Below are 26,134 nucleotides of genomic sequence, written 5' to 3' on the forward strand. Positions count from 1 at the left end.
GTGACCAAGAAGCTTCCCTTGTCAGGTTACTGCTATGTTGGGATCCCCCATGCCTCTGAGAGACAGAGAGTGATTCTTGGGTAATGTGTGAGTTGTCAAGAGATCTATCCTACTGACACCTAATCTCTCCACCTCTCTCCACTCTCTTCCTTGTCCTGGAATCTCTAATGGAAGGAGATCTGGGTCCATTGGGATTCCCTTGATCATTTATTATTGGCAGTGTTCCCAATTGCTCTCTCCCTCTGGTGGTGCTGGGCTTAGTTGATACTGTCAGAGAGATTCCTGTTTGATCAAGAGGAGGAATGAGCTAGGTTGGGGATGGGGAAACATGGGGTCTGGGTTACCTTCTATTGGGTGCTCGGACATAAGTCACCTTGTTACTCTGTTATTCCTTCAGTCTTGGGCTCCCAAACCAGCTTGCTATTTCTAGAATTCTTACCAGTCTCTATGTTATTTTCAGGGATTATAGTTGTTTTTAGTGGGGAGAAGCTGGGAGAAACAGATCTGTATCATCTTGTTTAGATCACAAGTTTGGAAATAACTAATTTTTAGCTGTTTTTCTCTGGCGTTTATTTTCTTATTTTAAAAAACACATTAATTATCGGGTTGGCCAGAAGTTCCTTCAGTTTTTAAGTAAAAATAAAAGACACCTTTTTTATTTCACCAAGTACTTTACTGAACAACGTGTTCACCATTTTGTTCCACTACTTTCTGCCATTTTTCAGCCAACTTCATAATTCCTTCTTCCCACAACTTTTTATGTTTTTGAGCAGAGATCTGCTCCAGGTACCTTTTTTTTTTTAAACCCCACATTTGTTTTTGTTTTTTTGTTTTTTTTTGAGGTACGCGGGCCTCTCACTGTTGTGGCCTCTTCCGCTGCGGAGCACAGGCTCCGGACGCGCAGGCTCAGCGGCCATGGCTCACGGGCCCAGCCCCTCCGCGGCATGTGGGATCTTCCCGGACCGGGGCACGAACCCATGTCCCCTGCATCGGCAGGCGGACTCAACCACTGCGCCAGCAGGGAAGCCCCCCACATTTGTTTATTTATTTTTGGCTGTGTTGAGTCTTTGTTTCTGTGTGTGGGCTTTCTCTAGTTGTGGCAAGCGGGGGCCACTCTTCATCGCGGTGCGTGGGCCTCTCACTATCGCGGCCTCTCTTGTTGCAGAGCACAGGCTCCAGACACGCAGGCTCAGTAGTTATGGCTCACGGGCCTAGTTGCTCCGCGGCATGTGTGATCTTCCCAGACCAGGGCTCGAACCTGTGTCCCCTGCATTAGCAGGCAGATTCTCAACGACTGCCTCATCAGGGAAGCGCTCCAGGTGCCTTTTACAGTCTTCCAGGGAATTGAAATTTTTTCTGTTAAGAGAATTTTGTGAAGACTAAAATAATTGGAAAGCCAAAGGTGCAATGTCTAGTAAACACAGTGGGTGTATTAGAACTTCCCAGCCAAACTTTAACAGTTTTTGCCTGTCATTAAAGAAACATGTGGTCTTGCGTTATCTTGAAGATTATGCTTTTTCTGTAGACTAATTCCAGACACTTTTCGTAGAGTGCTGCTTTCAGTTGGTCTCATGGGGAGCAGTACTTGTTGGAATTAATTGTTTGGTTTTCCAGAAGGAGGTTGTAGTAGAGGACTCCCTTCCAATCCCACTATATACACCATCTCATCTTCTTTGGATGAAGACCAGCCTTTGGTGTGGTTGGTGGAGGTTCATTTCAGTTGCCCTACTATCTCTTCTGTTCCACATCACTGTACAGTATCCATTTTCCATCACCCATCACAATTTGTTTTAAAAATGGAACTTTTTTTTATGTTTCAGTAGAAAATCGAATGTGGGAATATAGTTAAGAAAGTTTTTTTTTTTACTTACGTGGAATCCAAACATCAAAGCAACTAACATAACCAAGCTGGTACAAATGCTTTTAACACTTGAATTGGATATTTTGAGTATGTCGGCTATCTCCCGCATGGTATAATGTTGATCTCAATTAATGTCTCGATTTCATCGCTGTCAACTGCAACTGGTCTACCCATCTGTGGAGCGTCGTCCAGTGAGAAATCTCCAGCATGAAACTTCGCAAACCACTTTTGACACGTTCAATGAGTCACAGCACCTCTTCCATACACTACACAAATCTGTTCTTGCATTTCAGTTGAGTTTTTACCTTTATTGAAATAAAGCATAATATGCTGAAAATGTTGCTTTTTTCTTCTGTCTTCAATATTAAGATGGCTACACAAAAATTCACCAACTTTGGGAAGCTTTTTTTTTAATGCATGCTGATAGGACAACTGTTACAATACAGTCTAACAAAATTGTTTCGGATGAAGTTAAAGACAACTAAGTGCTACTACAGCCATTTTATGGAAGAAAACAAATGCACTTGGGCCCAACCCAGTATTTAATCTGTTGATTACCTAGATGGCAGATGAGGACTTAGCTGTCTTATGTGAGCATTCCATATCTCTTATCCTTTGTTATTGTTACAGGTTTTTGCTAAACCAGAAATAAATATTACTACTATGATCACATAAATGTGGCCCATTGAAGACTGAAGTAGTGTACTTTGTTTCCTTCTTGTGCAACCATTATTTTAATGTAGTAAATCATTGCTACATGTTTTTCTTTACATCATTTTTTACTTAATTATAGGTAATTAAATTTTTTTTTTTTTTTTTTTTTTTTGCGGTACGCGGGCCTCTCACTGTTGTAGCCTCTCCCGCTACGGAGCACAGGCTCTGGACGCGCAGGCTCAATGGCCATGGCTCACAGGCCCAGCCACTCGGCGGCATGTGGGATCCTCCCAGACCAGGGCACGAACCCGTGTCCCCTGCATCGGCAGGCGGACTCTCAACCCCTGCACCACCAGGGAAGCCTGTAATTAAAAATTTTTTATGCCTGTCCTTAGTCAGGCAATATGGCTTATTTCCTCCTTTTGCATGATATATTCTCCAGTATCTTCCTAATAAAGAGTGTGTTAAGAGTTTTTTTGAGTTCTGCATGTCTGAAAATTTCTTTATTTTGTTCCCATAGTTGATTAATAATTTGGCTGAGTAGAGAAATCTAGATTGAAAATCAGTTTTCCTCCGAATTTTTAAGGCATTGTTCCAGTGTCTTCTTATGTCCATTTCATCTTAAGTGACTCAATTTAATTAAAATATAAGTGCAGATGGAGTTGGAGCTAGATATATTCAAGGCCCACATACGTATTTAGGAAAAGCAAGTTAAAACTTGATTCAGTACTCTTAATGCTTGCTTCATAATTTGGGTTTTGATCAGGAAAGCTAATGGGTTGGGATGTAGGGAGAAAAGTTTGGAAGTGTGGAAGACATTCGGTGAAAGAGGTAGCTAAAGAAACTTAGGGAAGAAAAAGTATGAAGTGAGTAGTTAGGTTGTTTTCTTATGTTTGTTAACTTGCTCTGAAGTTCATAGTCCAAGCATCATTGTATTTTTTTTCTTTTTAAAATTTATTTATTTATTTTAATATCTTTATTGGGGTATAATTGCTTTACAGTGTTGCGTTAGTTTCTGATGTATAACAAAGTGAAAGAGCTATATGTATACATATATCCCCATATCCCCTCCCTCTTGCGTCTGCCTCCCACCCTCCCTATCCACCCCCCAGGTGGTCACAAAGCACGGAGCTGATGTCCCTGTGCTCTGCGGCTGCTTCCCACTAGCTAGTTATTTTGCATTTGGTAGTATATATATGTCCATGCCACTCTCTCACTTCATCCCATCTTACCCTTCCCCTTCCCCATGTCCTCAAGTCCATTATCTACGTCTGCATCTTTATTCCTGTCTTGCCCCTAGGTTCTTCAGAACCATTTTTCTTTTTTCTTAGCTTCCATATATGTGTGTTAGCATCCGGTGTTTGATTTTTTCTTTCTGTCTTACTTCACTCTGTATAACAGACTCTAGGTCCATCTGTCTCACTAGAAATAACTCAGTTTTGTTTTTTTTTTTTTCTAACTTACTTCACTCTGTACGTATGACAGACTCTAGGTCCATCCACCTAACTACAAATAACAATTTCATTTCTTTCTATGGCTGAGTAATATTCCATTTGTATATATGTGCCACATCTTCTTTATTCATCTGTTGATGAACACTTAGGTTGCTTCCATGTCCTGGTTATTGTAAATAGTGCTGCAGTGAACACTGTGGTACATGACTCTTTCTGAATTATGGTTTTCTCAGGGTATATGCCCAGGAGTGGGATTGCTGGGTCATATGGTAGTTCTGTTTTTAGTTTTTTAAGGAACCTCCATACTATTCTCCATAGTGGCTGTATCAATTTACATTCCCACCAACAGTGCAAGAGGGTTCCCTTTTCTCCACACCCTCTCCAGCATTTATTGTTTCTAGATTTTCTGATGATGGCCCTTCTGACTGGTGTGAGGTGATTCCTCATTGTAGTTTTGATTTGCATTTCTCTGATGGTTAGTGATGTTGAGCATTCTTCATGTGTTTGTTGGCAATCTGTATATCTTCTTTGGAGAAATGTCTATTTAGGTCTTCTGCCCATTTTTGGATTGGGTTGTGTTTTTGATATTGAGCTGCATGAGGTGCTTGTATATTTTGGAGATTAATCCTTTGTCAGTTGCTTTGTTTGCAGATATTTTCTCATGCTTTGATTTAAAATCTTCATTAGCTTCTAGACACTGCTCTTAGTTTGGGGGAACTATTTAAATAACCAGCAGGGGGAGTACTCAGTTCCTTTTGCAACAGGGACTCAAGCTGGAAAGATAGTTGGGATTTTAATATGTGCAGTTTAGAACAACAGTTTAAAATTTTTTTTGTTTTTTCTGATATTAAAAATAATATGCACCTATTGTAGAATAGCTATAAAAGAAAGAATACAATATAAAATAACACATGTAAATCTACAATCAGGTGATATAGGCACTTTCATGTATTTCCTGTTAAACTTTTTTCTCTCAATGCTTTTTTTTAAAGTTATTTTATAGATTTATTTATTTTTGGCTGCTTTGGGTCTTCATTTTTGTGCGCGGGCTTTCTCTAGTTGTGGCGAGTGGGGGCTATGCTCACTGCGGGCTTCTCATTGCAGTGGCTTCTCTTGTTTTGGAGCACGGGCTTTCGTAGTTGTGACATGAGGGCTCGAGAGCACAGAACTCAGTAGATGTGGCGCACGAGCTTTGTTGCTCCTTGGCATGTGGGATCTTTTTGGACCAGGGCTCAAACCCATGTCCCCTGGTTGGCAGGCGGATTCTTAACCACTGTACCACCAGGGAAGTCCTCAATGCTTATATCTACTGCAAAATTGATGTTAGTTTTAAAACTTAGGGTCGTTAGTATTACATAGATACTCTTTTGAAAATCAATCTGAATATTCTTTTCCATCCTGGTAAGGTCAGAAACAGAACATTTATTCTTGTGTATAAATAAGATTTCTATTGGTTTCTCATAAAGTTGTAGATTTTAATTTCTGTTCTTCTAAGGAGCAGAACCTCTAGAGCATCAGAAAATTCCTATTAAGCAAAGAAAGGCAGCAGAATACAATGTTGTCTATCTTAAGGATACAACTAAAACATATATAATCAGAAGATGCAAATAGGGCAGCAGTATATTAAAACAGTTGTGTCAGGTTGCTTGCTTGGTGCCTGGTACATAATTTAGTACTCAGTTTTTGGAATGGACAAATAGTGGAATAGGGTGATGCTTTTAAAAAATTTATTGTAATGTTAAGACAAATAAAAATGGAGTACTTTTGTAAAGATTGAAACACACATGAACAATTTCTTAAAAAGTTATGTGTAAGAAAGGTTGTCCAGTTGGTGTAGCTCTAGATTATCTCCTCTTAAAAGCTATGACCGAGAAAAACAGTACGTATTATCTACCCAATCTAATTTATTTATAGAAAGAAGAGAAACATACTTAGTGCCTGAGTTCTGGCCACAATTTTACTAAGATCTCAAAAATATTTATCTTTGAACATTCTGTATAAGTCTCTCCTTATTTTGAACCAGTTTTCTTGAATTCTGCATTCAGTTCTTGTCACTTACGCATTAAAATAACAGGTAACAAATGGACACTTATGAGTGTGGAGAAATCCATTAATCAAAGGGAAAACAGTTTTGAGGAGAGGTTAATGAAGAAATCAGATTGCAGTAGTTGAAGAAGAAAATCTTTGTGTTGACAAATCTCTATGTAAGTGTGCTGGGGAAGAGAAGGAGCAAGGGATAGCATGATGGGGTGAGAGAGAGTTAAAAAAAAAAAGTTAATGAGAAACTTGTGCGTGGTTGAATGATGGCCTAAGGGGTGGAACAGATTAAGATAGGAAACTTTGGAATCCTGAATGCAGTGTCTCATGACTGGCATCCTGTTCTTCATGTTGAGGATTTTCTTTTTATAGCCTCAAGCCACTGGGATGTAAAGCTTTCTGTTTCTTCCTCAGCCTTTTAAAAAATTCAATAGAGACTATAGCATTTTTACTTTTTTACCCAACGTTGTGTATTTTACTGCAGCAGAATATTCCAGGCATGTGCAGAGAAGTTTGTTCTGTGTTTAGTTTCCCTGTATGGTAAAGCCATACAGGTTGGATTTTTTTTTTGGCTGCATTGGGTCTTCGTTGCTGTGCGTGGGCTTTCTCTAGTTGCGGTTAGCGGGGGCTTCTCTTGTTGCATAGCGTGGGTTCTAGGCGTTCAGGCTTCAGTAGTTGCGGCGCCTGGGCTCAGTAGTTGTGGCTCGTAGGCTCTAGACCGCAGGCTTAGTAGTTGTGGTGCACGGGCTTAGTTGCTCCACGGCATGTGGGATCTTCCCAGACCAGAGCTCGAACCTGTGTCCGCTGCATTGGCAGGTGGATTCTTAACCACTGCACCACCAGGGAAGTCCCTAGAGGTTGGATTTTAATCCATTGTTCTTGGTGGTGGTTCTCAAACTTTAATAGTGCCTAACTCACCGGGGTGGTTGGTGGGCCTCTCATCACTTAAGATTCTAATTTGAGGTTTGAGTATCTACTATCTCTAAAAGCATACGTGGTGATTCTGATGTGCATCGCCCTTGATTGCATTTTAAAAATTGTGGTCAAATAGAATGAAATTAACTTTTTTAACAGTTTTTAAGTCTATGGTCTGTGACATTAAGTACTTTCATGTTGTTCCGAAACTATCACCACCATCCATCTCCAGAACTTTCATCATCCCAAACTGAAATTATACCCATTAAACAACAACTCCTCATTTTCCCCTCCCCGCAGCCCCTGGGAACCACCATTCTACTTTATGTCTCTGAGTTTGATGACTCAAGGGACCTAATATAAGTGGAATCATAATTTTTGTCCTTTTGTGTCTGGCTTATTTCATTTAGCTTAATGTCTTGAAGGTTCTTCCATGTTGTATTGTGTGTCAGAATTTTTTTCTTTCTTCTGTTTTTTTTTTTTTTTTTTTTTTTTTGTGGTACGCGGGCCTCTCACTGCTATGGCCTCTCCCGCTGCAGAGCACAGGGTCCGGACGCGCAGGCTCAGCGGCCATGGCTCATGGGCCCAGACGCTCTGTGGCATGTGGGATCCTCCCGGACCGGGGCACGAGCCCGCGTCCCCTGCATCGGCAGGCGGACTCTCAACCACTGCGCCACCACGGAAGCCCCGAATTTTTTTCTTTCTTTAAGGCTGAATGTAGTCCATTGTATGTATATACCACATTTTGTTTATCATTCATCCATTGATGGACGTTTGGGTTGTTTCAGCCTTTTGGCTCTTGTGAATATGGCACTCTGAACATTGTTGGGGAAATATCTGTTTGAGTCTCTGCTTTCAATTCTTTTGGGTATATGCTGGATCATATGGTAATTATATTTTTAACTTTTGAGTAGCCACCATACTTTTATCCACAGTGACTGCATCGTTTTGCATTTCTGTCAGAATGTACCAGGGTTTCAGTTTTTCCATGTCCTTGCTAGGACTTCCTATTTTCTGTTTTTTTTTTTAAATTTTTTAAATTTTAACTTTTTTTAATAGTAGTCATTCCTAATGGGTGTGAAGTGGTATCTCATTGTGGTTTTGATTCACAATTCTCTCATGAATAATGATGTTGGGCACCTTTTCATGTGCTTATTAGCCATTTGTATATCTACTTTGGAGAAATGTCTCTTTCAGGTCCTTTGCCCACTTAAAAATTGAGTTGTTGGTCTTTTTGTTGTTGAGTTGTTAGGCGTTCTTTATGTATTTTGGATATTAGTTCCTCATCAGATCTTGGATTGCATCTTAAGAAATGCTGGCTTGGGGTAAGGAGTTTGAATTGTGGAGTCAAACCAGCCTGTGTGTGAATCTTGGCTTGTGTGTAAGTTCCCTTGCATATTAAAACTGCCAGCTACCAATCTGGAGTGATCTACCTCTTTCTTTGGTCTCTCCTTGTCCTCTATGCATGGGCACCAGTTTCAGACTTCACTTGGAGACTCCTGAGGTCGCAAACCTACAATGTGTCAGGATTTCATTGCTTTTTAAGGCTGTGAATAGTTTTTATTTACATGTACATGCTTATTTTGTTTATCCATTCATCCATTGGTGGACATTTGGGTTGTTTCCAGTTTTTAGTTATTGTGAATAATGTTATTTTGAACTTTGACATTTAAACATACATTTGAGGGACTTCCCTGGTGGTCCAGGGGGTACGACTGCACGCTCCCAACCCAGGGGGCCTGGGTTCGATCCCTGGTCAGGGAACTAGATCCTGCATGCATGCCGCCACAAAGGGTTCGCATGCGGCAACTAAGAAGTCTGTGCGCTGCAACTAAGGAGTCTGCATGTCACAGAGAAGATCCCGTGTGCTGCAGCTAAGACCTGGCACAGCCAAAATAAATAAGTAAATATTTAATTAAAAAAACCCAAACATCCATTTGAGTCCCTGCTTTCAGTTCTTTTGGGAAATCGAATTGCTCAGAAGTAGAATTGGTAGATCCTATGGTAATTCTATGTTTAATTTTTTGGAGGATCCACTGTACCATTTTCTATAGCAACTGTATCATATTGTACTTCTACCAGCAATGCACAGGGGTTCCAGTTTTTTCCATATCCTTGCCAATACTTATTACTTATTTATTTTTTGACAGTAACTATTATAATGGGTGGGAGTTGGTATCTCACATTGTGGTTTTGATTTGTGTTTCCCTAATGACTAATGATATCAAGCATCTTTTTATGTGACTGTTGGTCATTTGTATGCCCTCTTTGGAGAAATGTCTATCAGACTTTTACCGAGTTTTAAACTGAGTTGTTGAGTTGTGGGAGTTCTTCATATATTTTGGGTACTAGATTCTTAGTTGGATATGTGATTTGCAAATATTTTCTCCCATTATATGAATTGTCCTTCTGCTTTCTAAAAATATCTTTTGAAATTCATAAGTTTTAAATATTGATGAAGTTTAGTTTATTCATTTTTTGTTAACTGGTCCTTTTGTGTCATGTCTGAAACCGCTGCTTAGTAACTTCTGTTATTTTTTGTCAGACCCTTGACAGAAATCGTTTGACCACAGATGTATGGGTTTTTCTGGACTATGAATTCTGTTCCATTGACTGGGTGTGTTGTTATGCCTGTACCACACTGATTTGATTACTGTTATTTTGTCATAAGTTTTGAAATTGGGATATGAGTTCCAGTCATGGAACTTTTGTGGTTTTCTCATAGAGTCAGGATGAGTTACATGTTTGGTATCAATGTGTGACTGTATAGGTGGGTTATTGTCAAGGAGGGAACCTCACCTGAGCCTTGGTGTCCAGAGTTTTTACTGGGGCTTTGCTATGGACTGCATATTTGTGTTCTCTATTCCCAGCCGCCATTCATATGTTGAAACCTAATCCTCAATGTGGTAGTATTTGGAGGTGGAGTCTTTGAAAAGTAAATAGGTCATGAGGGTGGAGCTCTCATGAATGGGATTAGTGCCCTTATAAAAGAGGTTCCAGAGAGATCCCTCCTCTCTTTAGCATCAGTGAGGAAGTGAGCCTTTGCCAGATTTCACCACTAACACTGAATCTGCTGACACCTTGATCTTGGACTTCCCAGCTCCTAGAACTTGAGAAGTGTTTGTTGTTTATAGGCTACCTACTTTATGGCATTTTGTTATAGTAGCCCGAACAGACTAAGGCTCCATTACGTAGACATAAATGGCTGATCTCAGTCTCCAGTTCTTCTGTGTGTGACTTAAAGCCTCCACTCTAAATCATACTGTCTTTCTGGTGTCACCAGCCCCCATGCTAACAGTATGGGGTGTGATTAGCCACCACCCTAAATCATATTATTGGACTGTCTGGTGTAACTGAAGCTCTCAGGCAAAGAAAGACACTTCTGTCAGCCATGGTATTCCAAGGGCATAGACATTACTTTCCAGAAGCCAAGGACAAAGGCTAAACTTGTTTGTTTGTTTGTTTTTTGGCCGCTCCGTGCAGCTTACAGGATCTTAGTTCTCTGAGTATAGGCCAGAGAACTATAGGCCCCAGCAGTGGAAGCACTGAGTCCTAATCACTGGACCACCAGGGAATTAATTCCCTAGCCTTCCTTTTAGGTGAGGTTAGATTCTTTACTCCATGTTTACTTTTTCAGTCTTTCCCTAATAGGTCTTTTACCCATGGTTGTCTTTCTTTTCACACCTTAAGAGCCCATGTTTATGACAAACACAAATCCTCTTCTCAGTCTGCAAATGTCTCTCCCTAATTCACATTCATGTGCCCTCATTTTGAAGTGAATTTGTGATTGCTGCCTTAACTCACAGAGTTACTATAAGGCTTCAGTGAGGGAAAGAAATTAAAAAGTGGTTTTTAGAATTAATTTCTGCAATCTTCGTACTGCCTCTGCATGTTTATACTAACTTCTGTTATTTTACTTCTCTGTATTGTGTTTTGTGACAGGTCTAATGATCATACTGATTTCTTGAGGACAGGGTTCATGATATTTCTCTGTGTTTTCTGTGCTTAAGTGATGACAAGCACTGGTTTGTTGAATTTAGTTTTCAATAATGCTAAAAATATATTGAAATTCCATTTGTTTTTAACCACCAGAGTGGCTGCATTTGGTTGTGCAGGTTGAAAACCACAGTGCCCGCAGAGGCCCTGTTCATAGTCATGTCCTGCAAAATTTGTATATTTATTATGCTACTCTTTCAGTAGATGGCAATAAAGCACCTTTTCTAATAAAATCAGTACGTTATGACAATTTCCAAATATATGGAAGTACAGTGACTTGATAAGGGAGTGTCTTTTTCTCCTTTGCAGAAAAATGTAGCCCTATTAAGAATATGGTCCTTGGGCTTAAACTAGCTTGAATTTTGATCCTGGCTTTACTATTTACAGATACATGGTCTTGAAAAATGTCTTCAACAGTTAGTTTCTTTGTCTGTGAAATGGAATTAATACTACTCATTTCAGCATAAAATATCACCTAGGATCTATATGAGGTAATAGACATGAAACATTTGCAGTGATGTCTGGCAGCTACTGAATTATCTTAGTCTGTTCAGGCTGCTGTAACAAAAATGCCATAGGCTAATGGTTTATAAACAACACAAATGTGTCACAGTTCTGGAGGCTGGGAAGTTCAAATTTAAGGTGCCAGTACATTCAGTGTTTGTTGAGGGCCCACTTCATGGTTCATAGCCATCTTCTTTTTGTCCACACATAGTGGATCTCTCTAGTACCTCTTATATAAGGGCACTAATCCCATTCGTGAGGGTTCCATCCTTGTGAACTAAGCACCTCCCGAAGTCCTCACCTCCAAATACCATCACATTGGGGATTAGGTTTCAACATATGAATTATAGGGGGGACACAGACATTCCATCTGTAGCATAAATATTCAGTTTGTGATAGCTAAACGATTTGCTTCTTTTCATTGGAGCTGGTTTTACTTTAGTAGTGTGTGATTACAGAGTTATATCTGAGGTGGTTTACAATTAGGTAAAAGTAATTTATTTACTTATTCGGTTGCATGAGGTCTTAGTTGTGGCAGGCGGGCTCCTTAGTTGCAGCTTGAGGGCTCCTTAGTTGTGGCTCGCCAGCTCCTTAGCTGTGGCATGCGAACTCTTAGTTGTGGCATGCATGTGGGGTCTAGTCCCCGGACCAGGGATCGAACCTGGGCCCCCTGCATTGGGAGCGCAGAGTCTTAATCACTGCACCACCAGGGAAGTCCCATAATTAGGTAAAATCTTAATTCGGGGGGGCGGGCTTGTGCGTGGGAGTCCATGTGGGCGCCTGCGTGGCAGGGAGCAGTGCAGGGTCGCTGTGGCGGAGCTGCAGCAGCTCTGGGTGCAGGAGGCAGTGGACTCTATGGTGATAAGTCTGGAGAGAGAACATCCGGAAGATGCAGGGCCTCATGTTCCGGTGCAGCGCCGCCTGCTGTGAGGACAACCAGGCATCCATGCAGCAAGCGCACCAGTGTATTGAGCGCTGCCATGCACCTCTGTCTCAAGCCCAGGCCCTGGTGACCAGCGAGTTGGAGAAGTTCCAGGAGCGCCTGGCCCGGTGCACAATGTATTGCAACAACAAAACCAAAGATTCAATGGATGTGGGGAGTAAATAGGTTCAGGTGAAGGGGCAGCTGGAGAGTTGCATGACCACGTGTGTGAATGGCCACGTGAACCTCATTCCAACCATGACCAAGAAGGTGAAGGAGTCTCTCTCATCCATTGGGAAATAGATGTCTGCTATTGGCCATTGGGGCTGAAGGCAGCAATCTATTTAAAAAGAGGAATGGGGATTTGGGTTTTCTAAGGAAAGTTTATGAATGAGGAAATTAAGGATGGCAGCAAGTTTAAGGCCTATATCACTTGCCTTTGGTCACTGGTTCCTTTGTGTTTGAAACCTAGAAAGTGAAGAAAACTGGTGCTAAAATTGGGGTCAGAGATAGCAAGGGAGAGTTTTTGTGAGCCTGAATTTCACGTGGCAAGTGCTTATCCTGGCAGCAGGGCATCTCCCTTGTACCAAATCAGAGCCCTCCAAGGTACCAGATTCTCATAGTACACAGATACCAACAGGCTGGCACGTTTATCTGACCGGATTATGATCCAGTAGAGTGTGAGGAGAGGTGTTTCTATTTGTTGCCAATCTCCTGTTTACCGGAAGGATCACTACCACATTTTACACAAACTGGAAATAAAACAAAATCCACGAGGTCACTAATTTAGAATGGGAAAGGGGGCTTCTGGGGCTTTGTTTTGCGTGGTTTTGCCTTATATACAAGGGCATGAAGTTACTTTAAGATGTAGAGTTGGTAGAGGTAGTTTGGATAAAAGCTTTGAAAGGGTGCTTGTGGATGTTCATTTCTGGCCGTCAGGATGTGGATGCGCATTTCTTAAAATTCTCACACATGACATCTTTCAGCCTGGAGACGCTGCTAAATTATAAGAAGCGCTGTCACACTGGTAGGGGAAGCATGTTGCTGCAAATGGCATTATTTTATACTTTTTTAATGACTGAGTAGTATTTCATTGTAATTATATACCACATCTTCTTTATCTATTTGTCAGTGGACATTTAGGTTGCTTCCATGTCTTGGCTGTTGTAAATAGTGCTGCTATGAACACTGGGGTGCATGTATCTTTTTGAATTAGAATTTTCTCTGGATATATGTCCAGGAGTGGGATTGTTGGATCGTATGGTAACTCTATTTTTAGTTTTTTAAGGCACCTCCATACTGTTTTCCATAGTGGCTGTACCAATTTACATTCCCACCAACAATGTAAGAGGGTTCCCTTTTCTCCACGCCCCTCCAGCATTTATTATTTGTAGACTTTTTAATGGGATGGCCATTCTGACCAGAGTGAGGTGATACCTTATTGTAGTTTTGATTTGCATTTCTCTGATAATTAGCAACGTTGAGCATCTTTTCATGTGCCTATCGGTCATCTGTATATCTTCTTAGGAGAAATGTCTATTTAGGTCTTCTGCCTGTTTTTTTTGATTGGGTTGTTTGGTTTTTTTGTTACTGAGTTATATGAGCCAATTGTATATTTTGGAAATTAAGCCCTTGTTGGTTGCATCGTTTGCAAATATTTTCTCCCTGCCCATAGTTTGTCTTTTCGTTTTGTTTATGGTTTCCTTTGCTGTGCAAAAGCTCATAAGTTTGATTAGGTCCCATTTGTTGATTTTTGTTTTTATTTGTATTGCCTTGGGAGACTGACCTAAGAAAACATTGCTACAGTTTATGTTAGAGAATGTTTTGCGTGTGTTCTCTTGTAGGAGTTTTGTGGTGTCCTATCTTAAGTATTTAAGACATTTTGAGTTCATTTTTGTGTATTGTGTGAGAGAGTGCTCTCACTTATTGGTTTACATGCGGCTGTCCAGCTTAACCAACGCCATTTGCCAAAGAGACTGTCTTTTTTCTGTTGTATATTCTTGCTTCCTTTGTCAAAGATTAAATGACCGTAGGTGTGTGGGTTTAATTCTGGGCTCTCCGTTCTGTTCCACTGATCCATATGTCTGTTTTTGTGGCAGTACCACGCTGTTTGATTACTGTAGTTTTGTGGTATTGTTTGAAGCCCGGGAGGGTTATGCCTCCAGCTTTGTTCTTTTTCCTCAGGATTGCTTTGGCAGTTCTGGGTCTTTCATGGTTCCATATAAATTTTAGGATTATTTGTTTTAGTTCTGTGAAGAATGTCACAGGTAATTTGATGGTAATCGCATTAAATCTGTAGATTGCTTTGGGTAGTATGGCCATTTTAACGATATTAATTCTTCCAATCCAAGAGCGTGGTGTATCTTTCAATTATCTTTAGCTTTCTTTATCAGTGTTTTATAGTTCTCAGTGTGTAAGTCTTTCACTTCCTTGGTCAGTTTTATTCTAAGTATTTTATTATTTTTAATGAGATTTTAAAAGGGATTTTTTTTTTTTACTTTCCCTTTTTGATATTTCATTGTTAGTATAAAGAAATACAGTCAATTCCTGAATGTTAATTTTGTATCCTGCTACCTTGCTGAATTTATCATTTCTAGTGTTTTTTTTGTGGAGTCTTTAGGGTTTTCTACATATAGTATCATGTCATTTGCATAAAATGACAGTTTTATCTCTTCTCTTCCAGTTTGGTTACCTTTTGTTTCTTTTTCTTGTCTGATTGTTGTGGCTAGGACTTCCAATACTATGTTGAATAGAAGTGGTGAGAGTGGCCATTCTTGTCTTATTCCAGGAATCAGCAAAAAGGCTTTCAACTTTTCACCATTGAGTATTATGTTGGCTCTAGGTTTGTCACAAATAGCTTTTATTAAGCACCTTTTTAACTAATTGCTTTTAAGTTAAAGTCTATTATAATTTTATTCAGACTTCCATGTTCTGAAGAGTAGGCGGGTTAGGGTTGAACTGTAAGTGGAGATTTGGTTAGAGGGCTGTGAGGGAAGGAGGGACAAAGACTTGAATCTGTAGCCTTTGAAGGGGTCTTGCTGATAATCCTGCCTTTGCATGAGAATAAATTTATCACAGTTGGAGTTTATAGGTTGCTGTGCTTCAACTTCTCAACAGTGAGGAAGCAGGAATGGGAAAGAACCAACGCAAACTCATTGTTTGCTTTTGAGTGGGGAGCGATCAGTAAAATAAAATTGGACCCAGAGTGTGATATATTAGCAGCTGTCATTGTTTTATGTCTTTTAAGTCCTTAGATTAAGAGTAACGTCAGTGGAGCCATGTCAGTGGAGCCAAGAGTGGTTTTAGGCAGCCTGGCATGGGAACTTGGAAACCTCTGTTTCCAGCAGAGGAATTTTCCATTTCAGAAAAAAATAAGTTTCAGACTAATGGTATTCTGAGCTGGTGTACAGGGCTAGTGGAAAATAATTCTGCTTTTCTTTTCAAGTGTTGAAAATTAAATACATCACCATATTTCCAACATTGTTACGTTAAGAAGTTCCGGATTGTTGAGAAGAATGAGAAAAAGAGGGCTAGATTGCTAGAGATTAGGATTCTAGCATCAGAGTCTTATTAGAATAGCTGTAGTAAATTAGTCTGGTTTGTTTGAACAGTTTAGGTGTTTGATGACACCCAAACTAGGTGATTATTGTACTGTAAGTTTAAGCATAATTGTACATTCCAGACATTTACTACTTAGCCAAAGTACTCTTAAGTTTGAAAGTATATGAAAATTATACAAAATGTGGCAACCGTTTCCTTTATTTTCTCTGATGACAGAAGAAGAAATGAATTTAAACTGCTACATGATTTAATGCCTTTCTGACCGAAAACTTTAAAACACTGGAATGGCTATGGATTCTTTCCTGAAAAAACTCTTCCATGAATGGAAAAGATAGTATAGATATGAACTTCCTTAAATGAAGCAATGATTTAGGTGACTCCTAAACTTATTTAGCATATGCTGAAATTATTTAGCAGACAAGGGATAAACCAGTAAGTTCTGGAAGCTAGCACTTTTAGAGTTTGCCACTTGTAGAGCGTAAGTTATAAGTGAATCCTGGTTTTGGGGTCATAGAAGACATAAACACATGAAAATAGCATTCTCTATTGTGGCAGTGGAGGTGCTATTGGAAGTGCTGATTTCCAAACGAGTGGTTCAAGGAGGATGACTGAGGGCTATAACAGTACAGGAGGATTCGTGAAGAAGGTAGTCCTTAGGCCAAATCCTGAGGGGTCCAGCAGGTCAGACTGAAAGAGAGTTGGAAAGACAGCCTGGCAGGAAACAAAGGAAAGGGCGAAGTTGTCTTGAACCTTATAGGCAGTTTTCAAAAATTTTGTTATGCTTTGTGAAAATTTATTTTACTTACATGTTTTTTCTCGGGCTTGTTCTAATACCCTTTATTTTCTTATTTATTAACGTCTGTTGTCCCCACATCAGGAGGGTCGGTCTTTCTTAATCGGCATTGCCTGACTGTGAGAAAGATAAGAATGCTAGAGCACTGGTTATGGGGGCAGCTCATGGAATAGTGACTTTGACTCTGCAATAAACTGACCTTTTCCAATGAGTCATTTAATTCCCTTCTTCTTTATTTTTAATGTTTTTTTGAAATATTTATTTGGTTGCGCCGGATCTAAGTTGAGGCAGGCGGGCTCCTTAGTTGTGGCCTGTGAACTCTTAGTCGTGGCGTGCATGTGGGATCTACTTCCCTGACCAGGGATAGAACCCGGGCCCCCTGCATTGGGAGCATAGAATCTTATCCACTGCGCCACCAGGAAAGTCGCTTAATTCCCTTCTGCTCCTTAAACTGTCTGAGAGGCTGTAGAATTCTAATCAGTAAGCTGCTTTTTGTTATTTTTCGAGGTTTGAAATATTATAGTTGGTCATTAGATTAAGACAGTATTTTATGAATCATAGTGTATGAAAATATAAGCATCTTTATAAAAAATGTCTAAAGTACTTTCTCATATTAACTCTGCTGAATGTTAATCAGCTCTTCTTCTACCTTCCGTTATGGTGGTCTGTGGTACTATTATTTCACAGTATTGTCATTAGTGTCAGTTTTATCTTGGTAGTCATCTTGAGGTAAGTATATTTATTATTCTCATTTTACTGATACAGAAACTGGATCTTGGGAAGTGTCAGTGTAGCCAACCAGTAGCTCAGCAGTGACTCAGGCCAGGTCAGTCTGACGGCACAGCTTGAAGATGGGAGCTGAAAGGATTTGTGTGCTGCTTGTGGAATTTCCTGGATGTTTCTAAGCTTGAGGAGGATAATAACTCAGGACATTTGGAATTAGGACTAGCCTGGGAAATTGAGGATCTATGGGTAGCCATCACCAAAGTACATTTCTTCCTTTGTTCAAGTCCAAGACAGCTTTCTCCAGGAAACATCCTCTCAATCTATTTTTGAGCTTATTAGCCCAATTTAGGTCTGTTTCTTCCTCCACTCTAATTATATCCTTAGAACCCACGGTCTTTGAAGATGGAAACTGTCTTTAGCTGTATACCTTCAGAGGGCTCAGTGAATCGTTTCAGCTCAGTACGAATATTTACTGAGTATTGTGGTCCAGCTCTTTCAGTAGCTGGTGATTGAAGGCCAACTTCAGCTGGACAGAGGCACAGAAGGTTGATGGGTTGGCTTGCAGTTGACAGCATCTGGGCACCTGGGCAGCTCAGGGACCTGACTTACAGCCTGGAGCATGATTTGTGCCTCTTTCTTTCTCAGGTTTCTTCATATTATAGGTTACAAGGTGGCTCACTGCTTTGGGGTCACACCCTTGGCCAAGTTGGGAAGAAGAGACTCTTCTCCAGTAGCCCCAGTTAGAAAAGTCCTGGAGAGGGCCTCTGACTGCCTCAACTTGGGTCCCATGGCATCCCTGGACCAGTTACTATGGCCAGGCTGATGTCCTATGATTATCCTTGGCCAGGTTGGGCGCCCAAAACTGTGGTGCTGGGAGTGTGTTTTGTCACTAGAAATGTGGATGGATGAGAAGGCTGAGTAGTGAAGTCGCCCTGTAAGCACCTGCTCTGTGGCTGAGTAAACACTGTGGAGAGAGAAATACACATGTTCTGGAGAGCTGTGGCAGAGGTATTGTTTATAAGGATAAGTAGATGAAATGGAAATGAGTTTAACACAGCTTAAGGGCTGTGTTTACGCTTAGGTTTATACTTGCTGACTTATTTACTTTAGATATTTTAGATTTTGTGACAGGTGTGGTAATAGTCAAGAAATTTGCATATTCATTCAAGAGTCATTTAGTGAGTACCTCAGTGGGGAGTTCTGTGCACTGGGGATAAGATGAAGAGGCATGAGACTCCTGCCCTCAGGAGCTCTTATTCTAGGGAAAGGAGTAGATGGGGCAGGAAACAGGCTGTTGTCCCAGAGGGAGGGATTAAGTGGAGGCATTGAGGGATAGTTCATGGAAAAGATGAGCCGGGATCCATGGCAGAGTTGGAGAGGCTAAAGGAAGAGGAGAGGTGATTTCTGGCAAAGAGTTCCATGGATGCAGGTGTGGTGTTGGAAATGCTCCACTTGGCAGCAGCAAGGGGAGTAGAACAGATTGGCTGGGGAAGCAGAAGGGGAGGCTGAAGAGTGCTGTTGAAGGCCAGGATAGTAGCTATCAGAACTTGGGCTCAGGACCTTGTGTCAGTGAATTTGTGGGAGGGTCTCTGTTGCCACTGCCTGAGCTGCTGGAGGGCAGAGTCTTTCTTGTTCGTCTTATATCCCTGGGGCCTGGCGGAGTGTCTGCCTGCAGTGGGCACTCAGTACATGTTTACTGACAGACTGAAGATGAGGACATTAGAATTCTGTCTTTTATGTTAAGTTAGAGGGTTCTAGTCCCTAAAGAATCTGAGTATGGATGAAATCCAGAGAAGCAAAGGATAAGTCAGATGCAACCAAAGCAGTGACAGGCCTGAGAAACGTTCTGTTGCCAGAGAGAAGGAGAAAACAAATGTGCAATTAACTTGATAGGACAGGCTCTGAGCATCACAGTGCCTACCGACTAGCTGATGTGGTTAAAACTTTACATCTGTTCCTCATATTTGACAGGAACAGATTTGAGAGCCACGGAGTCATTGTCTCTGCTTAATGTAGTTCAATTTCTGGGTGAAAAAGGGTTGACATCCTTCAAGTATGTGGCTAGAGCCATTGGGATACATTGGGATACATATATTATTCAGATACCCAAGGAAACTTCCTTTTTGGATTGTTAGATATCAGATTTGTTCCCCAAATTTATTACATGATATCCAAAACAATATTTAGAAATTTTCACTTCTTTCCAAGGGGAGTATCCCACAAATGTATAGTGGAATGCATTTGGTTTTATAGGGAGTAAAGTTTCAAAATGAGTAAATAAAATACATAAGCATGGTGTACTTGAGAAATGAAAAATTGAGTGGAGCACCAATAAGAAGGAAAAGTGGTCTCTGAGGGGCTGATGTGGATAGTAAAGCAGTGAAGCAGAGTTTAACCATTTTGTGTTTTAATTGGTTGCTTTTTTCTGAAGTATGGTCTATTCAAAGTACAGTCAATCCTCATTTTTCAAAGATTCTGCATTTATGAAATCGCCTACTTGCTCAAATTTATTTGTAATCCCCAAATCAGTGCTCTTGGTGCTTTTATAGTCATTTGCAGGCATATGTAGAGCAGGGAAAATTTTGAGTCACCTGACACCCGTGTTTCCAACCGAGGTCCAAGGCCCCACTCTGTCTACTTGTTCTAGCTCTCACACTCTAAACGAGGGCCCTTTTCTTGGTCTTTTTAGTGCCACGTTTTTCACATTTTTGTGCTTCGTGTTGGTGATGTCACTGTTTAAAATGGCCCCCAAACATAGTGCTGTCTAGTGTTCCTAAGCGCAGGACATCTGTGATGTGCATTATGGAGAAAGTATGTGTGTTAGATAAGCTTTGTTCAGGCATGAGTTATAGTGCTGTTAGCCGTGAGTTCAATGTTAATGAATAAGCTATATATATTAAATAAGGTGTCTTTAAACAGAAACACACAAAAAGTAAAGTTTCATATTGACAGGAACTATGCTGTATTCCCCGAGGAGCAGTGGTTCAGGATCTGCCAATTCATTGTTTTTGGCAACTTTATAGAACATTAACTACTTTGAATAATGAGAATTGACTGTATTTGTTTCCTATTCTTCTTCCTGGCCTCAACCTGGGCTTATATAGTTATTTTGTGTGTGTGTGTGTGTGTGTGTGTGTGTGTGGAGGGTCGGGATAACTTTTTATTTTGACAAAATTTCAAACTTACAGGAAACTTGCAAGAATAACATAATGAGGTTCTTTCTAGTGGAACTATAAGTGGGTTAATAGTGTCCCCTGCAAAATTCATGTCCAGCCGGAACTTCAGAATATGACCTTATTTGGAGATGGGTGTTGGAAGATGTAATTAGTTACTATGAAGTCATACTGCATTAGGGTGGGCCCTAAATCCAGTGACTGGTGTCCTTATAAGAAGGGGAGAGGACACACAGAGATACACACAGGAGAGAATACCATGTGATGATGGAGGTGGAGATTGGCGTGATGCAGCTACAAGCCAAGGAACGCCAAGGATTGCTTAGAGCCACCAGAAACTAGAAAGAGGCAAGGAAAGATTCTTCCCTAGAGCCCCCAGAGGGACTAACACGTTCATTTTTGGACTTGAAGCCTCTAGAATTGTGAGAATAAATTTGTTGTCTCAAGCCACTGAGTTTGTGGTAACTGGTTATGTCAAACCCTAGGAAGCTAGTACAGTAACCCTTTATTCTGATTCACCAATTTGTTATTATTGGTCTCTCTGTCTGTTTCCCTTTCTCTACATGTGTATATCTAATTTTTTTCTGTACTATTTCAGAGGAATTGAGAGACATAGTGAACCTGTACCCCAGAATGTTTAGTTCCTAGGTTAAGGACAGCTCTTACATAAGCATAGTATAATTACAAAACTAGGAAATTAAAAATTGATGAAATACTGTTATCTGATCAGTCGTATATGCTCAAATTTTATCAGTTGCCTAATAATGATCTGTTTTCCCTGGTCCAAGATCCAGTCCATGATCATATGTTCATTTTCTTTTCATGCCTCTTTAGCCCTGCATTAATCTGGGATAGTTCCTCAGACTTTCATTGTGTTTCTTGACCTTGCCATTGTTGAGGTGTATAGGCCAGTTATTGTGGGCTTGTTTGATATTTTCTCTGTTTAGATTTAGGGTATGCATTTTTGGTAGTAATACAGTGGAGGTTGTCCTGTATTCTGGTTGTTGCCTCATATTAAGAAGCATTTGATGCTGGTTTACATCAACATTCATGACTTGATTAAGATGGTGTCTGACAGGTTTCTCCACTGTAAAGTCACTGTTTTTCCCTTTGGAATTAATAAGTAATTTGAGGGGAATCATTTTGTGATCATGTATATATCCTCTTCATCCTCAAACTTTTACCCACTAGTTTTAGCATTCATTGATAATTTTGTAAATCCATCATTTATTTATTTGTTTATATCAATGTAGACTTACAGTCTTGTTTTATTCAGTAGGTTATAATCCTTTACTGTCATTATTTATTTGATGCTGGAATGTCCCACATTTGGCCAGTGAGAGCCCCTTCATTCAGGCTCATGTGTCCTTTTTACATGTTCTCATTATTCCTTGGGCACTTTCTCACTCTCTGGCTCAAGATATTTCAGGCTCATTTTGTCCTTCCCTGTCCCATCCCTGGTATCACCCACTTGGTTAAAGAGCTGACCTGGGCTGATTTAATGTATTAAAGAGGTATTCTGGAGTTAAAATGATATTTTCCACCTTCTTGAGGATAGATACCTCTTCCTCTTGCAGTCCTGCCCCACCATAGGAATTTCTGCATGAGAAGGAACATGCTTAGACCTGTTAAGTATTAAAATACCATCTATGTTATGGCTGAATTTATTTTTATGAATTTGTTCCCTTCTTCCTAGTTAAGAAAGTTTTAATGGTATATTTTAATCTTAATTTATTTTTTTAAACTACAATGGCACTGGATGAGGGATTTTATTTCTGATTCGGTGGTCAGCTCATAGTAGTTGACCTTAATTTGATTCCCAATGCAAATATAAAATTTTCCTTAAAATGCAAATTTAAAAACTTACAAAGTGAGTATTTGTCTGTCATAGACATTTAAAAAAACAAAATGGCTTGAGGAAAGAAGTCAGTGTTGTCACTGTTCCTGGATATAAACTCCTTGGCTCCTTTGGGTCTTCTAGGGTGGATCCCTTGCCCTTTCTATTTCTGGTGCATTCTCAGGCTGCCTGCTCCCCTTCCTGGTGAACACCAGATGTCTGTGCTCAGTCCTCCTTTGCTCCCTTGCTTCTCTCAGCTTCTTTCCTCTCAGATATGATACCATGCAGAACTTTGGAGTGTTCATTGTTTGTCCTCACACGCTTGTATTTTGGAGTTTGTTGTCTAGTTGTGTTGTCCACGTGCTTGTGGTTTTGCTATCTCGTGACTCTTTCTTTCTGTGGTGGTTCAGAGACATTTAAAAACTCTGCCAGTCCTCTCTTGCCTTCTCACTTCCAGGATGACCAAGAAAAGAAGGAACAATGGTCATGCCTAAAAGGGCCACAGACATGTGCAGCCTGTTCGCTGCACAACTGTTCGCGACGTGTGCCCAAGGACAGGCTGTTAAGAAATTCGTCATTTGGAACATAGTAGAGGCCGAAGCTTTCAGGGACATTTCTGAAGCCATTGTTTTTGATGCGTGTGCACTTCCCAGACTGTATGTGAAAGTACATAACTGCACGAGTTGTGCCATTCACTGCAAGGTAGTCAGAAATCATTCTCAGAAAGTCTGGAAGGACTAAACATCGTCACCTTGTTTTAGATCTGGGGGTGCTGCCCCACAGCCTCCACCAAAGCCCATGTAAGGAGCTAAGTCCTTAAAGACTGAAGAAATACTGTTCTTTGAAAAGACAATAAAATGGAAATTATACTTAAAATAAAATAAAAGCTATGCTGCCACCGATGCCATTTCTGGGCTTCCACAGTGTTACTGTATATTTAGTGAAGTTGATTTCACTGGTTTTTTTTTTCTTTGAAAACCATTTCTACAGAGAAAAAGAAATTGGGATGTAGAATACCCATCCTTTCCAGGAGAGAGTCCACTGCAGTGCAGACGAGCAGGTCTCAGGACCGTGGGGGCAGAAGCTTCCCTCTCTGAAGCATGGCTCAGGTGTGGAGAAGGATTTCAGGAGACTCCTGAGACTCTGGTAAAGTCATAATATTTTTTCCCCTGAAATGCTGAAGGGCAAATCTGAGATTCCTGAGAGTTCAGGCCCCTGTAATTATATTTCTTCAGAATTCCCTTCCTTATTTTCTTTCAGAACACTGTAATTGGTGTGTTACTTTTTTCTCCTCATCCTTGAATTCCTTAAAAATTGTGGCATAGCAGTATTCACCTCTTTCTGTCATGCAGAACCTTTGTACTTCTTTGTAAGTGAAGGATACATACTGAAAATGTTCTCAGAAGATGAAACTGTTGAGCATCCTTCTCTTTAAAAGAAGTATTTATGAAATGCTTACATATTTAGAATCTAATGGCAGCGAGATATTCTGGTTAATTTTGGTGTATGTGGTAACTTTGAAGTACTCAGCATAAGAAGGAGTACTCACCACTAAAGGTTAGACAGCTCAAGGTTAGATAGCTCTCTGTTTAGATTCTGGAAAAATACAAAAATGCACTGTAAGTATTTGCTTTGGGACTACTTGTTGGTAAATAAAGGAAAACAGGGGAATATGTTAAAGGGGTGTAGTGTAAGTTCTTGAATATTTTATGTAATATTGTTGGTTTTTAGCCCTGTCACATAAACTGCTACATCATCACTAATTATCATTATTGTTGTCATTATCTGCCTGCAGTCATTAACAGCTGAAAAGAAGACTACTACAGAAAAACACCTTGAATTATCCTCTGGACCCAAGACAGGTAATATTTTGTTGATTTCTTGGCAGAAAAGGTATAAGGCTAATGTATCCTCCTTTGATTTATTTGCTTTCTTTTAAAAAGATGTTTACATAGTTTGGGTAGGCTATATATTCATGGTTAAGAAAACACCCAAACAATGTAAAAAGGTATTGTTTTGAAAAAATCTCTCATCTTTGTCACCATCCACCCCATTTTTTCTGTGTCATGTAGGTAATTATTAAAATTTTTTGTCTCTTTCCTGGGTTCACTGTTATCAACAGAGCCCAGTAGGCAAGCTCAGGTTCATAGCTCCAGGGTTTTAAAAAGAATAATAAGATCATAATAAAGTTATGATCTATGATATAAGGACTATACTACTTAGTCAATGAAATTCTTACTTGGCAAATTAGTTAGGGAAGGCTTTCAGTTACAGATAGTAGGAAGTTGTATTGGAGTGTTTGAAGAGATGGGTTGAATTTATCCCCTGCAACAAGAAGGACAGGGGGCCAGACTCATTTTGAGTTCTGCTGCCTTAGTGTAGGGTTTGTTTTTGCAGTCGTGAGGTAGAGGCTGAATTCTCCAGGCTCAATTCTCAGGAAAAGTATAGGCTTGGAGGATTTTCTCCAAATGAACTTTTCCTCTGAGAAGGAGTACTCTCCCTAGGACCTCTGCCTTGGCCAGAGCCTTTTACATAGGGTCACCTCCACTAAAGGGACATCAGTGAAATTAAGGATTTTTAAACATGTATGTTGCTGCTCAAAGAAAATTGGGATTTTGTTAGGAAGAAGAGGGAGTGGATATCAGGGAGGCCACTGGTTCTGCTGCTACACTCAGTTACCCTCTGGGCAGGAAGGATGAGGGCTTGAGACTTCAGGGATCTCATCTGACCCTGAAGTGGCCTGACTGTATCTTGAGTGTGGGGTCTTGAGATAGCAAGCTAAACATGCTGAGCCTCAGTTTCTGCATCTGGAAAATAGGCCTAAGAATTGTGTATCTCATTGCGTTATTGTGAGTTTAAAAAATAATAATAATCAAAACGCCTAGTTCAAAGGTTTACACTTAGTAGGTGCTTAATGGCAGCAATTGCTGTTGTGTTTGATGGCAGAGTGGGAGAGCCGCTCAGAGTCCTGCGGGGTGGGGAAGCTTTCTGTGAGTAAGAGACTCAACACTTTAAGCTGTATTATTACTTCACTAACATTTAAGGGGGTTCTTTTTATGCAATTGAAGAATAAAATTCCCCTAATCTTTTTGATTCATAAAATGCTGTATTATAAAATACCATAGTCTTCTGATGGCGCTACAGAATTTAATTTTTAATATTATTGGTGCTGAATGTTGTGATTTTCAAAGATCAATTTAATTCTGATTTCTAAACTGTCATAATGTATGGAGAGAATAGTATAGTTGATCCTTGAATGACTGACATGGGGGGCTGGGGCGCTGACCCTCCACACAGTCAGAAATACGCCTGTAACTAACTTTACAGTCAGCTTTCCTTGTCCGCAGTTCTGCATCAGCGGATTCAACCTACTGCGGGTCATGCCGTACCGTAGTGCATATTTATCGAAAAAAATCTGTGTGTAAGTGGATCTGCGCAGGTCAAACCTGTGTTGTTCAAGGGTCAACTAACTATTTTCTTTTACAGATGTGGCTTCTATCTTTTTTTGGAGACTTAAAATTGGTGTAGTCAAATTTAACTTGGGGAGAGAGAAATATTAAATAAGCTGCTACCTTGTATTTAATTTCAAAAGGATCTTTTGAGATGATTTCCCATGCCAATATATTCAACCTAAAACCTACTCTGCTGTGCTCTCGATTCTGTGGAATGATCAGTAGATTCTCATGGGCTGAAAGAGCTTG

The 26,134-nt window shown here is 40.2% G+C and overlaps 1 protein-coding gene and 1 pseudogene across 2 annotated transcripts in view; both read left to right on the forward strand.

Annotated features, from left to right (window-relative positions):
* The window catches only part of SPIDR (scaffold protein involved in DNA repair), a 353,204-nt gene that overhangs the window by 16,762 nt on the left and 310,308 nt on the right, over positions 1-26,134 (forward strand). For both annotated transcript variants that reach the window (XM_060035355.1, XM_060035356.1), the window contains exons 2-3: positions 23,424-23,579; positions 24,229-24,295. In XM_060035355.1, the coding sequence (XP_059891338.1) occupies positions 23,424-23,579; positions 24,229-24,295 (223 nt within the window). The remainder of the gene's footprint in view (positions 1-23,423; positions 23,580-24,228; positions 24,296-26,134) is intronic.
* LOC132440439 (protein FAM136A pseudogene) lies at positions 12,323-12,646 on the forward strand (annotated as a pseudogene).

The sequence above is a fragment of the Delphinus delphis genome, chromosome 17, assembly GCF_949987515.2.
Source record: "Delphinus delphis chromosome 17, mDelDel1.2, whole genome shotgun sequence".
Classification (NCBI taxonomy): domain Eukaryota; kingdom Metazoa; phylum Chordata; class Mammalia; order Artiodactyla; family Delphinidae; genus Delphinus; species Delphinus delphis.